General features: G+C 33.4%; 2 protein-coding genes across 2 annotated transcripts; both read right to left on the bottom strand.

Annotated features, from left to right (window-relative positions):
• Nucleotides 1-443: 443 nt before the first annotated feature.
• On the bottom strand, nucleotides 444-3488 carry LOC122135688 (WASH complex subunit 4-like). Its single transcript, XM_042715920.1, has 6 exons — nucleotides 3483-3488; nucleotides 1653-1751; nucleotides 1481-1577; nucleotides 1196-1392; nucleotides 1025-1121; nucleotides 444-942 (listed from the first exon to the last, which is right to left on the bottom strand). Exons 1-6 carry the CDS (start codon nucleotides 3486-3488, stop codon nucleotides 872-874), a joined length of 567 nt encoding a protein of 188 aa, XP_042571854.1. The 3' UTR covers nucleotides 444-871.
• Nucleotides 3470-14820, bottom strand: LOC109089864 (WASH complex subunit 4). Its single transcript, XM_042715502.1, has 28 exons — nucleotides 14664-14820; nucleotides 13933-14072; nucleotides 13789-13842; nucleotides 13601-13666; nucleotides 13034-13079; nucleotides 12258-12325; nucleotides 12098-12180; nucleotides 11977-12019; nucleotides 11784-11887; nucleotides 11543-11663; nucleotides 10685-10808; nucleotides 10462-10589; nucleotides 10214-10374; nucleotides 9952-10078; nucleotides 9681-9806; nucleotides 7966-8073; nucleotides 7741-7887; nucleotides 7266-7345; nucleotides 7054-7159; nucleotides 6841-6957; nucleotides 6594-6762; nucleotides 4999-5153; nucleotides 4851-4925; nucleotides 4656-4760; nucleotides 4436-4570; nucleotides 4250-4358; nucleotides 3807-3873; nucleotides 3470-3590 (listed from the first exon to the last, which is right to left on the bottom strand). Exons 1-28 carry the CDS (start codon nucleotides 14722-14724, stop codon nucleotides 3488-3490), a joined length of 2928 nt encoding a protein of 975 aa, XP_042571436.1. The 5' UTR covers nucleotides 14725-14820; the 3' UTR covers nucleotides 3470-3487.
• Nucleotides 14821-15472: the final 652 nt, after the last annotated feature.

The raw sequence follows: 15472 nt of genomic DNA, 5'->3' as shown, positions 1-15472 counted from the left end.
TAGGCAGCACAAATAGACTAAACAGAATATGTTAGTGTGCTACATTTTATAAAAATGAGGGTGTTGAATGAGTTTTGGCCAGAAAATCATTAGTTAATTAGAACTGTTGACACAAGAAAAAAAGATCTAGTTTACATAAATCAACTTTAAAAGTAAAGTTTACCCAAAAATGAAGTGTCTGTCATTGTTTACTCACCCTCTTGTCATTCAAAATATGTACAACTTTCCTTCTGAGCAACATAAAAGATGATATTTTGAAGCACTGTTTTTGTCCGAATAATTAAAGTCAATGGGGTTCAAACTAACCCTATTGGTCCCCATTGACTTTCATTGTACGGACCAAAAAAATAATTTTTTTTTTTTAAATAAATCATATAGGTTTGAAATGACATAACAGAATTTCCATTTTTGTATGAAATATAATCAGTTCTTTTAATTTCTTTTTAAATTTAATTATCTAAAAAAAAAAAAAAAAGTTCATTAATCTAAAAAAATCAATTTCATTCTCTAAAAAAAAGAAAATTCTGCTAAGGGCCAGTTTCATCATATAAAAATATCTGTGCCTAACAATCAATATTTTTAAGAGAAAAAAAACAGATACAGACGCCTTCAACTACCAATCACATTTCTTGAATTTACATGACCGTATAAGGCTCGACAAAACAGCAGTTGAACGTCTTTGTTGATACATAAAACAATCAGGGTCTAAAACCGAAGCATTGGTCCAAATCCACAGTCAGTTCCAGTCGAACGAGTTCAGGTGATGTAACGCCAAAATGATTTCAAGACGCTGTACAGACTCCAACAGAAGTATAGTGGCTGGAGGTCCCTGCTGTTCAAGTGATTTATATGTTCAAGCTGCTCTGTAGTTTCACTTGGTGCTGGTTTCCCCAGGAGAACCCTCAATCGTTGAGGAACCAACATCAGTTCTGGCAACTTCGTCTGAAAAGAGAGATTAAATGAGTGTTTGTAGAGCTAAATGTCACCATAAAATGTTCTAGCAATCATGGATCCATCAACCAACCTCTGTCCTTCTTCTCCTGGGTCTCCTCGGCTGCCGTTTTATCAGCTCTGAAGAAGATCCGAGCGCTGCTCAGAGAGAAATAGAGCAGCTCGAACTCCTACAAATGGAGAGAAGATGTGAATAAACAAAGCCATTGGCCATCATTGTTGAAGATCATGAAGATGCCCATACCTGCAGATATATGTCCAGTCTCTTCTGGGTCAGGTTCATGGTCTGCATGAGCTTCTCGTCTTGGCTGGTGGACTGAACGTTCTGCTCCTTCACCACCGCGTTCATTTCCTTCATGTACTTTTCCCTCACAGCCTGGAACCAGTGGAGAGAGTCAAACTCCTGATACTGGTCCAGAAGCTTCAGGATGTAGGCGACTCCTGAAAAACAACTTGAATGTATCATCGATGGAGAAAAGAAAAGAAAAGTGAAATACCATTGATGTTTGTGACTGTATTAAACATGTACCCATGGCAAAACCATCGTCTGTAAATGCAGCTCCCACTTTATTCTTCTTGTTTAGTTTTTCTTTGCAGCTGATGGAATGTTCCACAAAATTTACCGTCTGCGAGCGAGAAGAAAGATGAACGCTATGCAAGAATTAGCGAGAGATTTCCACATCCAAGATCTGAAGACCCACCAGAGGAGGAACTATCATGTAGAAGTTCCTCAAGTGCATGTTCTTGACGCTGCGAAACTCCGGTGCAAAAACCCCCACCAGCATCTTGAAGTACTCCGGCTCCAAAAACAAAAATAATAAAAAAAGAAATGACTATTTATTGTATAATAATAATAATAACAACATTCTAATTAATTAATAATAATTAATATTATATTTTTATAATATATTGGGGTGCCCGACGATATATACTCGGTCGGCCGATGATTAAATGGCCATCTCGCCAGTAAAGCCGGTTTCTCTAATCAAAATTCCAACAGGTGCGCGTTATTGCACATAGAGCAGCGGTTACTACACGGAGCCGTTGATCACAGACAGCTGCGCCCAATTCTAGCTTTAAATGAACGTGGGATTTGCGCAGCTTGTTTGTGATCAACGGCTTTGTGTAGTAACCGCTGCTCTATGTGCAATCGGGCACCTGTTGGAATTTACTTTCAGAAGCATAAAATAACAATAACAACAAACAAATCAATAAATCATTAATAAGAAAAAATTTCTCAATAAACAATAATAACAACATTCTAATTAATTAATAATAATTAATATTATATTTTACAATTAATTATCTAATACTTATTTACAGTAATAATACAAATTATTATTATTGTTATTTATAATTATCAGCATCATCAGCAACTTTTCTTTTATTTCTCATCTAACGTTTATGTATTATTAATATTACTATTACTACTACTATTACTACTAAACCTAATAATAATAATAGTAATAATTACTAATTGTTTATTATTATTGTTGGTCTGTTTAAATAATAGTAATAATAATAATAATAATAATAATAATAACAACATTATCATCATCATCATTATTATTAATAACAATAACAATGTTTTAGTATTAATTAATAAAATAACTAGTACGGTAAACATAATTAATAATTGTGTATTGTTATTATTACTGTTTTTGTTTATTGTTGTTGTTTGGTTTATTAATTATTATTAATGTCTATTTATTATAATTGTTGTTTTATTATTGATTTTAATTATTATTATGTTTTAGTATTTGCAAATTATTGTTGTATTCTTGATTATAATTATTACATTTTAGTATTTGCAGTATTTATGAATTATTATTAGTGTTGTTTTATTAATTATTATTAATGTCTATTATAATTGTTGTTTTATTATTTAATTTAGTATTATTATTATTATTATGTTTCAGTATTTGCAGTATTTATAAATTATTATAATTGTTGTTTTATTATTGGTTTTAATTATTATGTTTTAGTATCTGCAGTATTTATGAATTATTATTAGTGTTGTTTTATTAATTATTATTATGTCTATTATAATTGTTGTTTTATTATTTATTTAATTTAGTATTATTATTGTATTATTATTTGCAGCATTTATGAATTATTATTGTGGTATTATTGATTATAATTATTATGTTTTAGTATTTGCAGTATTTATGAATTATTATTACTGTTGTTTTATTAATTATTATTAATGTCTATTATAATTGTTGTTTTATTATTTATTTTAGTATTATTATTATTATTATTATTATGTTTCAGTATTTGCAGTATTTATGAATTATTATAATTGTTGTTTTATTATTGATTTTAATAATAATAATAATAATAATTATTATTATTATTATTATGTTTTAGTATTTGCAATATTTATGAATTATTATTGTTGTTGTTGTTTTATTTATTCACATTATTATTATTATTATTATATTATTATTATTATGATATATTATTATTATTATTATTATTATTATTATTATTAATAATAATAATTTCCTGGCTGAACTCCGCTGATTAACTGTCATTATGAAGTACAGTACCTGGCAGCTTTCTGCGTCTCTTCAGAAAGGCCTTCCTCTTTCACAAGCTCCTCAAAGTTGACGATGTCCTCTAGATCAGGAACAAACCTGGAACATATCTGAATGTGAATTCCTTGCTAAATGTCATTTTTGGTTCGGAGGACTTCTGTAGGAAGACTTTTATTATGCCCCTGCCATATGTGAGTGTTGTGTGAGAAAACTATTATCATTTATCTAGAATTACTCAACACTACCAGTATCACTATGACCTGAACGTCTCAGTCAAACAAGCTTTGTATGTAGCTGAAGAAGGTGATGTTTAACCTGATAGCGCTGCTGCAGCAGTGCAGCCCTCCAGACCGAATCATGCGCACATAACCCATTGCATTACCTGCAAGAAAGAACAAGAGAGAGAAAAAAACGTTAAAATAATAAAAACATTTACTGATTAAATGATTTGTTTTTTGAATGACTGAATAGTCAAGAAACATCCACAATCTAGGATTCTATGAAACGTGTTCCATTTTTATTCTTAAACTGCTTTATTTATTTATTTCAAATTCTGTGTTTTCCATTTGAATGTTTCTGGATTTTGTTTTAATGGTTTTAATGAAATTTAATTAAACTGACATGACATGAATAATGTTTTAATAAACTGCATTATTATTAGTAGTGAGTAGTAGTGCCCTAAGCATCCCAGCATGCACATCATGAAGTTGATAACAGAACGAAAGGAAAGCGCTCCCAAACCTATAGACAAACTTTACCGATCTGACTGATGAGCTGTCTGAACTGATCCAGGTAGCTCTGACCATCTGGAGTAAGACCCAACTTCCTGATGCCACGGTTGAACTTCTCTGCTCGCTCAAAGGGGTACTACATACAGCAGAAAGTGTCTTCAGAAGATAACATTTCTTCACGAAAAAATGACATGCAAATGGAGACCAGCTTACCTTTTGGTCGGTCTGATCTTTGGTTTCCCTGAAGAAGCGGATGTCTTTGATGAGTCTGGATTTGATGTGCTCGTCATACATGAACTGACTGAAAATGTAGAACTTCTTGCGGAGGAACTGATACGTGAAGTTCACCTGCAGAGAGATACTTCAGGCCATCAATGTGATGAGATGTTACTGGACACGTAATACAGACGCAGCTGACAGGATCTGTACATACCGTTGTGTTCATGATGCCGGTTCCATGAGTGCGAATGGAGTTGGCAATGTGGCGGATGTTAATAGTGTTTAAGTGCTTGTTGTTGCTGGTCCTCTCAATGAAGATCTACACACAATGGAAAATATGTTTTACACAAACACATCAAGTGAAGTAAAACATTTGTGGACAATCATAATGTCAGAGGTCGAGTCCTGCCTGGTTGTTTAGGTTGTAGAGGTAGCGAGAGACGAAGACGTGAATGTTCCTCATGATCTCCAGGACATCCAGGCCCTAGAAGACACACACGATGATGTCAGGCTGAGTGCAGCAGATCTTTTCTGAGATGATCTGGTGAGCTACACACCTGTTCCAGAGTTTGGCTGGGGAGATGCGCCTCAGTCATCACCAAACCATAGCGCTGTGTGGCGAGGTTCCTCATCTCGCTGTACGTGGCCCAGTCATGGAGAGCCACAGTCGTCAAGTTATAAAACGTCTTGTCCAGATAGTGAGTCACATAGGCTGCAGGAAACAGAGGATTTGATCTTAATATTTTCCACATCATGATTAGAAGGCAGAGATAAAGCTCAAGGTTATGATGATCTCCATATATATATAATTTTGTATATATTTTAATTACATATTCTGTTATAATTATATATTACAATGTACGTATGTATGTATGTTATATATTATATATATATATATATATAATATATATATATATATATATATATATATATATATATATAGTATAAATATATATAATATATATATATATATATATATATATATATATATATACACACACACACACATCAATAATGTTTTATGTATACTAAATTTGTTATATTTTTGAATACTATAATATTTTTTATTATATATATATATATATATATATAGATATATATATATATATAGAGCACATAAAAATTAATGAATACAATTATAGATTTTCAATTTATTAAAGCTGAATCTACTGTAAAGAATTGTAAAAAATAAAAACACATTTTCTGTTGAAAGAATAAGACAGAGAAAAAAAATAGTAATTGTGATTAAAGGGATACTCCAAACCTAAAATTAAAATTTTGTCATTAATCACTTACCCCCATGTCGTTCCAAACCCATAAAAGCTCCGTTCGTCTTCGGAACACAATTTAAGATATTTTGGATGAAAACCGGGAGGCTTGTGACTGTCTCATAGACTGCCAAGTAAATAGCAGTGTCAAGGTCTATAAAAGGTATGAAAGTCGTTGTCAGAATACTCCATCTACCATCAGACGTGCAATCTGGGTTATATGAAGCGACGGGAAAACTTTTTGTAAGCGAAGAAAACAAAAATAGCGACTTTATTCAACAATTGCTTTGTCAACAGTCTCCTCTGTGTCTCTCCATATCACCGTATGCTGTGTATGCTCTTCTGTATCATCTGCACCACAAGGATAACCCAGATTGCACGTCTGATGGCAGATGGAGTATTCTGACGATGACTTTCATACCTTTTATGGACCTTGACACTGTTATTTACTTGGAAGTCTATGGAGACAGTCACAGCCTCCTGGTTACATGCAAAATATCTAAAATTGTGTTCTGAAGATGAACTGAGCTTTAACGGGTTTGGAACGACAGGAGGGTAAGTGATTAATGACAACATTTTCATTTTGGGGTGGAGTATCCCTATAATCTCATAGTTTCCAAGCAGACAGAATGATATATTAATGATATCAGATTGAATAATGTTTAAAAAAAATATTTTATTAATATTTTAATGGTTTGACTTCGGCAGTCAACTTTTTCTCTCCAAATGTTACACAAAAGTAGTTTTTCAAGGTTTTGTTTACAATGGAAAGGAATGTTTACTAAAATTCTAAATTACCTTCACAGACAAAAGACAAAAATCTAGAACATGTCCACTATATACGTATAGTGTAACTCATGCATGCAGTCTTTCATCTCCCCTACCTTTGATGTCGATGAAACGGTTGAAGAAGCGAATGGGCTTGAGAGAGAAAAAGTGAGCCAGATCCTTCATGCCCACTTTATAAGGGTTTCGGTCATCCAGTTTGAGGTGTGTGTGCACAGACAAGCGCAGGTCCTTCTCAATCTCCTTACACAGCTTGTCTAGCAGGTGCTAATGTTCAGAAAAACATTCTAATTAACTAAGATGCTAAATTACTACATAAGGGTATGCAGCCAGCACTCTGCTTACCTCATTAAGGATTTCCATGATCTCAGTGTCATAACACTCCAGCAGCTGATCACTTGACTCCATGTGTTTTGCGTGCAACATGGTGGGCACACAGTCTCTGAGTGCACTGAACATGTACTAGAAAAAATATATACACATTTAAAAGAACTGTAATTGGTTATTTCACAAGAAATGTAAGCAAGCATTAAGAATAGATAGTGTTAAGAGTTTTACATGAATTCTGGCCGCATCCACAGCGTTTTCGTACACGTCATCCAGGTAGATAGGAAAAACTGTACGATGCCAGTACAGGAAACTGCAGTCGCATTGCACTTTGACTCTGAGGAGTGAAATATCCCATCATGCACTTGCAACACTGCCACAGAGGTCACGAAATAAAATCTTCTATTGCCAATCAAAACTAGTTAAACTAAATCAGGGCTCACCGCTCTCTTAATTCACTGATTAAGTCCAGCTTTTTCAGCACAAGCTGTAAAGGCAGGAGCTCCTCGTCTTTGAAGGTTTTCTGTGCAAAACAAAACAAAAAGACAATAAAAACAACTCAACAAAAAACTGAAACAAAATAAAAATAAAACAAAAACCTTTAATTTTTAATTTAAAAATGTAAAAAAAAAAAACACACCACAATAAAAACAAAACAGACACAACAAAACAAAAAACAAAACAAACAACAACAACAAGAACATCAAAATAAAACAAAACACAAAAACAAACAAAAAACAAATAAATTAAATATTTTATTATTTTAAAAAATAAACATCCTGGGCAATTTGCAAAAAAGTCAAATGGACTGGAAACTCAAAGCTTGTTTAAAAGTGTTGAAGGCTTCTTGACAACATTTATTTTAATAGTTTATATACAAATGTCCTGAAACGGCCATTCATTTATATATTCACTCACCATCTGAGTGCCAACACTGAGAGCCAGAGACACTACCAGTCTCCTCTCTTTGGTGCTGGGCCCGTTCAGAGTGTTCTCAGCCAGAACCAGAGCCGAAAGCACGTCCAGCCTCTGCTCACTGTACTTCTTATCAGAGATCACACGTTTCTGAATGAGGACAACAATCAGTCATTAGAATATCTGCTCTGTGGAGCTGCTGTTTGGGTAACGGTGGTGCGTCTGTACCTTAGCAGTAGAGATGGAGGCCAGAGCCTGAGACTGCAGCTGCTGCGTGATGTGAGACACAGAATCTGCTACAACCAGTGAGCGCCGGTGGAATGTGTGCTCCACAGCCTGTGCATGACAAACACTGATATAAACATTGCACACTTCACACACTACTTTGTACAATACAGTTAGTGTATTAACTAGAGTAGTGGTTTTATGGTGGACACTACCTAGTGAACTAGAACTAGTGCAAACAGGCTTGGGAACTAGAACACTAGATCTAGTACACACTACTTATCACTGCACACTGGAACTTGTGCATACTACCTAGTGTACACTAGAACTAATGTAGGGTACCTAGGACAGCCTGTAAATAGCCAATGCAGTTTGCATGACTTATATTACAATGTAACAGATTTATAGTGCACAATACTATCAAGGTCAACACTGTTGTGCACACTACAACCAATATACTAAATATACTAGTAGTGAACAATACGAACATCTAAAGTGATGTACTTTTATTAGTGTTCAAATTAATGTGCACACTATAACTTTTGTACTGAATTTGTAGTGCACACTACTATTAGTGTTGCGATTTTTTGCATCAACATACTAGAAATGTAGTGAATGCTACTATGTGTAAAATAGTGTACTAAATTTGTAGTTCACATCTTAAATAGTTTCAAAATTATTGTGTGTTCTACAACTAAATTACTAGGTTTGTAGTCAATGTTATTAAGTGTTTAAATTGAGTACTAGAACTAATGCACTAAATTTGCAGTGCAGACTACTATTGTCTAAACTGTGCACACTACAATATAATAAATTTATAACACATAATACTTTTATTGTGACAAGATTTCTGTGTAGATTAAACCAAACAAACTGGTATGGAGTGAACACTACTATTCATGTCTAAAACAATGTACTAGATCTGTAGTGCACATCATTATTAGTGTCCAAATTATTGTGCACACTACAATTAATGTACTAAATCTGTAGTGCACACATTAGTGTTTAAATTGTGAGCACTACAAATAAAGAACTAAAACTCTAGTGCAAGCTACTACTAGTGTCTAAACTAGTGTCCACAATACCAAGTACTAGATGTACAGTGCACACTTTTAGTGTCAACATTTTTGTGCACACTACAACCAATATTCTAGACATGTAGTGAATACTATTAATGTCTAAAATTATTTACTAGATTTGTAGTCCACATTATTAGTGTTTAAATTATTATGCACACTACTGTATACTGGATTTGTAGTGAACTGTGTCTAATGCTATATAAATAGTGCAAACTGCTAAAGGTAATTTGTGTTTATACATATTATATATTTATATATCTTATATATATATATATAACATACACTTATAAAAATATGAAAAAAGGTGCACATATAAATGCAAAAGTGCAAACTGCTAGAGCTAATGTGTGTTTTATATATATATATATATATATATATATATATATATATATATATATATATATACCACACATATATACATATATGTATTTTTTTTTAAACTGAAAATAAAATACAACATAAATATATATATTTTTTCCCCGAAAATAAATTCAATATAAACAAAAATAAACAAATAAATAAATATTTTAAATATATATAACATACACTTTAAAAAATATGAACAAAAAAAAACAAAAAAAAGTGTATAAATGCTGAAGTATTTGCTGTTGAATATATTAATATGACTCTTCGACCCACTTTTAACAGCTCCACCAATCGGCAGAGGGCTTTCACTGAGGTCTTGGTCATGGGCCGCTGCATGGACATGTACATGTTCATAGTGGTCTTGATGATGGTGCTGATGCTGTAAGCGTACAGGATTCCCTACAAAAACACAAACACGTCTGATTATGAAACAGTCGGTGCACTGGAAATGTACTATAATTTAAAAAAAATGATGAATTTCAAACTCTGTAAAGAACATTTTAATCTTAAAACTAACAGAAAAGAAGAAAACACCAGTCTCTACCTGCACAAAGATATTACACCTGTTGCTCAAATCCTCAGACAGTTTGTCTGGTTTAGGTTCTTTTGATAATATAGACTCCATCTTCATCATCCAGGAGGTGACAAATATGTAGTAGGACTGCATGTCCCTGCATAGAAACACATACATGGAACCCTAAATTATACATTTATAATGAAATACAATGACTATGCACTTTACAGTTCCAAAAATGAAGGCTAAATCATAATTGATTTATGAATCATATCAGAAGCGTGTGTCTTACTTCATTAGAATCTGCGCCTTTTGCTGCAGGTATGCGTCTCTGCTGCTGCGGATGCTCTGGATGCTCTTCTTATCCACCAGTTTAGCTGCCGCAGGGACTTTGTTTACCAGAAATGTGTCTGGAAACCAGATTATATTAGCTGCTAATGTCACCGCAGGGACCTGGAGGAGAGAGAAGGGAAACAGCTGTCGTAATCTGAAAGAGCAGATCTATATATCCCACTCATTCTCACTAGTTAGTGTACTCACCTTTTTACACACATCCAGCAGGGATTTGTAGATCTTCTTGTCCACAGTCCTGAAGATATGGAAGTGCAGCACAAAGAGGCCACATACGCCTGCATATTTATCTCGCTGATCAATCTCTGATGGCTCTCCTGCGAGTCAAATGGATCATATCCGTTGTCATCTACAGCTGAGATGTTTCATTAATGGCATTTAGAATGAATTTAGGTTAATTATTAATACAAACCAAGCTTTGATTCAACATTGGCAAAAATGGTTCTGATATTGTACGCAAACTCCTCTGCAAACGCACTGTTTTTAGAAACTGATACATCTCCTTCTGGGTCATCAAACCTCTGCTCCACACAAGCCTGCATGAAAACGAACAAACAAAAAATATCAAAATTAATAACTTTATTTAACTTTATTAATTTCTGTAATGTGACATATTTCAGTAATCAATAATTCAGTAAAAACTTTAGTAGAAAAGAAATTGGTCACACTGCAGATAAAATATATACTATGGTGAAACATTATGAAAAAAAATAAAACATTTTCTCTTAACAGTAATATACACTGAAGAATTGTGTATAATAATATCAACACATTTTAACTTGTACATTAACATAAATTTATATCTAAAGTTTAACTATATTAACATTATTTTTAATACACACAATAGACGTCTACATATACAATAAATATATCATATGTAATAGTCTCATCATGTATTTTTAATATTATTGATTTTTCTAATTAAGAATTATTAAATATGTAATATTACTATGTATACACTGTATACATATACACTGAGGAACTGTGCACAATAATACTGTAATTATAACTTTTTCATGAATGTTAACAGAAGTTATATAATACATACATATAATATTATACAATTTCTGTTAATATACATGAAATAAATCATTATATTACTGTGCACAGTTCCTGTTAATAATATTATAATATTTATATACCAATAATTAAGATTAATGTACTTAAATGTTTCCTGTCTTCCTACAATGTTGATTGTATGTTTTGAATGTTTCTCAGAGCATAAATAGAAAAAATATATAATAATAAATAAATGAGGAACTGTGCTGACCTGAAAAATCATGCTGTCCAACAGCTGCCCCTCCAGCTTCAGTAAGAGCTTCTCAAAGGGTTTTAGTTTCTCCTCTGGAATGGCAAACTTAGCTGGGTTATGATGGACAGATTTCAGCAACCTTCAAAGAACAACACAAAATCCTTGATGAGAAAATCTTTTCAAGAATCAAGAATCATGATTTAATACAAACACATCTCATACTGTAGATTGGTTCAACATCTAAAAGGCCCCACTCCACCTTTTGTACATCTTCCAGTGGTCTTTCAGTGTGGCGTGGTTCTCCATGATCTCATCCAGGGTGATGAGGACCACCAGAAGTTCTCCCAGATGCTCGTACATTGCCTTGATTGCAGACAAAGAGAAACAAACAACACAAGATGTCAGGTTGCAGTGAAGAACCACATGAAGAGGACAGAGAAAATAGCAATTACCTGAAAGTGTACACCTGTGGACTCAATGATTTTTGTTGCACTCCTGAGAAAAAAATAAATAAATCAGCGACACTGCATTCACATAACATCACATAATATGAGAGTATTTTACATTTCTCACTTGTTGCTGTTGTACAAAGCCGCCAGCTGGTGAACCATGTTGACCACCACCTCAAAGCAGCGTGACACAAAGCAAGACAGCTCCTGTAACACACAACCAGTTCAGTAATATTTTTTTCATATATTATCAGTAATAATTCAAAAAGATCATGACGTCAAACCTGTAAGAAGGAAATAAAGCGGCCCATCTGAATCTGAGACTCTCCCTCCACCACACTAGTGTCTGACACTGCCAAAAAATATAAAAAATGATTGTTAAAAGTTATAGGTTAAATTAAATTAAAGTTGAACAACTAAATTTTTATATGAACAAAACGACAATATAGGTACATGCTATTCCAAACAAAAACAAACTAGGGCTGCACAATTATTTAAATTTCTAATCGCGATTACAATTATGGATGCCACAATTATGTAATTGTTTAAAGCAGCAATTAATCGTTCAAAGTCCACTTATGTTATTCTGCGTGCTTAAGATGTGTTTTAGTATAACATTATAAAACCATTCATATTTTACTTTCTTATCATTTAAGAAGAAACCAATCTGATGTATAGTTGACATTTGATGCTTAATACTATAGAAAAAGCACTAAAAGTTTTTCAGTTAGGAGTGTTTTCAGCTTATTTCATATAAAAATACGGCATGCAGTTGCATCAAACAATGATATAAACATCATTCAATGTAAATTGTGATAATCGTAATTAATAATCGCAATTACAATTTAAGGCAATATTCGACATTTATGATTTTTGTCATAATCGTGCAGCCCTAAAACAAACAATAATATTCTATTCTGGATAGATAAAATCAATTCGCATTTAATATCCACTCAGAAATACAATTACGGAACTAAAATGGGAATCATGTTGAATTTAAAAGATTCTCATGCAGACGAGCTGTGAAATGAACAGCAAAAACCAAAGCAGTCGTTCTTACCTCCTTCACCATAATACAACAAGCCATTGTAGAACTTGGTTTCAGCCTAAACGAAGAAAGCACAGAACGGTTAATATGAGACTATTAACAATATAGCTGAAATTGACTTTTTTTTTTTTTTTTGGTTTGGGGTCAGTAAGATTTTTTTTTTTATGTTTTTGAAGTAATCTTGGTGAGACTTGCACACCAAGGTTACATTTATTTAATCTACAATAATGGAAAAAAAACAGCAATGTTGTGAAGTATTATTATGATTTAAAATATTTTTTTTCTACTTTAATATATTTTAAAATGTAATTTATTTCTGTGATGTAAAGCTGAATTTCCAGCATTCAGTGTCACATGATCCTTCAGAAATCATTCTAATATACTGATTTGCTGCTTAAGATACATTTCTTCTTCTTATTATTATTATTATTATTAATATAGAAAAAAGTTGTGCTGCTTAATATTTTTGTATAAACCTGGATACATATTTTCAGAATTCCTTTACAAACAGAAAGTTCAAGAGAACAGCATTTATTTGAAACAGAAATCATATTATTCATGTCATACATTTTCACTTACCTCATATTTCAGCTTTTTAACTTCACAGCAAAGAGCTGCATACACTGTGATGACTTTATTAAGAACCTGGTGAAGGAAGAGAGAGAGAAAAGCAACACGTAAACTCATAATACACTCATTTCCATTCAGTATCTGCATCACATGGGAACTGCAGCATCTAAAACCAAAGATGTGCAGACATTTCATACCTTGTTATCTGTCTTGATGAGCTCCAGCAGCGAGGACTGTTCATACGGCAGGAGCTGGTGTGCCAGAGCAAGCAGAGTGATATGACATAAATGCAATTAACTGAAAAATAAGCTGTTACGAAGCTGTAATACATGACACAACACCTTCAAAGCAATGGGGTCCAGAGTGAAGTCCCAAACATCTCCAACAGAGACGTCCAACGCTTCTTCAATACCCTGGAGCTGAGCGGAATATTCCTCTAAGAACTTCTCATAGTTTTTAACCTGCACTTCTGTGTGAATTTCTGCACAAATGCAACAGATAAAAAATAATAACCAAAAATAAAAACTCCAAATGACTTCCTTTCTTATTTGTGTGACAGAATTTTTTTTTTTTATATATATATATATCTATATATATATATATATATATATATTATATATATATATATATATATATATAATTTAATTTGAATTTTTATCAATAATAATAAGCATTTTTTAAACATGGCATGTGAACCTATGGCATCAATATCAACATTTAATACTATAAAGAGAATAATTAAAAAGGACTGAGCATTGAATTCACTCGACAATTAAACTGATTATGAATTATTGCATTAAAAGAAAGCCAATCCTCCACTGCAATGATCTCGAACCTCTTTCAAATGAAAGGGAAAGGCTTCCCTATCAAGGGGTAAAATTTTTTTTTTTATATATTTTTTTTTTTTGTGAAATCGATAAAGACTACACACACTAATCTAACCAGGGTGCTTGAACTTGGCCACTTTCCCTGGTCATCTGACAGCTAGCTAACATTACTCAGCTAGCTGCAGGATTTATGCATCTTTTACACTAGTATTTACAATAGTATTCCAATTAGACGCTTTACTTACTTTGTGATCCATCGTCAAAGCGGTCAAACTCCCAATCAGGAGATAATGAATCCACAGCCATCCTGACAGAAGCGACACAGACTGGGCTTTTCAGTCAGCTGCCATTCGGTCAGTCTGTTTGGGGTTTCAGCGAGGGGAGGGGCTACTGTGCTGGGAGTCACATGATCCGCACAGCAACGCGAACGACCGGGTACGCTACTGGACGAATTTCATAATAAAAGCACTTAAAATGCCCGGATGTCTGTTTAGACCAACATTTAATTTTATATTGTATAATATATACAGGAGCTGGTCATATAATTAGAATATCAAAATCCCAAATTCAGTATCTCAGAAAATTAGAATATTGTGAAAAGGTTCAATATTGAAGACACCTGGTGCCACACTCTAATCAGCTAATTAACTCAAAACACCTGCAAAGGCCTTTAAATGGTCTCTCAGTCTAGTTCTGTAGGCTACACAATCATGGGGAAGACTGCTGAATTGACAGTTGTCCAAAAGACGACCATTGACACCTTGCACAAGGAGGGCAAGACACAAAAGGTCATTGCAAAAGAGGCTGGCTGTTCACAGAGCTCTGTGTCCAAGCACATTAATAGAGAGGCGAAGGGAAGGAAAAGATGTGTACAAGCAATAGGTATAACCACACCCTGGAGAGGATTGTGAAACAAAACCCATTCAAAAATGTGGGGGAGATTCACAAAGAGTGGACTGCAGCTGGAGTCAGTGCTTCAGGAACCACCACGCACAGACGTATACAAGACATGGGTTTCAGACATGGGTCGCATTCCTTGTGTCAAGCCACTCTT

Source organism: Cyprinus carpio, chromosome A25, assembly GCF_018340385.1.
Source record: "Cyprinus carpio isolate SPL01 chromosome A25, ASM1834038v1, whole genome shotgun sequence".
Lineage (NCBI taxonomy): Eukaryota > Metazoa > Chordata > Actinopteri > Cypriniformes > Cyprinidae > Cyprinus > Cyprinus carpio.
Note: the sequence above shows the minus strand (reverse complement) of the source record. Positions and strands in the feature narration are given on the sequence as shown.

Bases quoted from the DNA above. Each gene is read 5' to 3' on its own strand.
- LOC122135688 (XM_042715920.1), bottom strand. The intron at 1,393-1,480 runs GTACATGTTTAA...GTTGTTTTTCAG, and splicing joins AGACGATGGTTTTGCCATGG to GAGTCGCCTACATCCTGAAG. The intron at 943-1,024 runs GTTGGTTGATGG...CTCTCTTTTCAG, and splicing joins CCAGGAGAAGAAGGACAGAG to ACGAAGTTGCCAGAACTGAT.
- LOC109089864 (XM_042715502.1), bottom strand. From the start codon at position 14,724: ATGGCTGTGGATTCATTATCTCCTGATTGGGAGTTTGACCGCTTTGAC. The intron at 12,326-13,033 runs GTAAGAACGACT...ATTTTTTGGCAG, and splicing joins GTTGTATTATGGTGAAGGAG to TGTCAGACACTAGTGTGGTG. The intron at 10,079-10,213 runs GTAAGACACACG...GTTTCTATGCAG, and splicing joins AAGGCGCAGATTCTAATGAA to GGACATGCAGTCCTACTACA.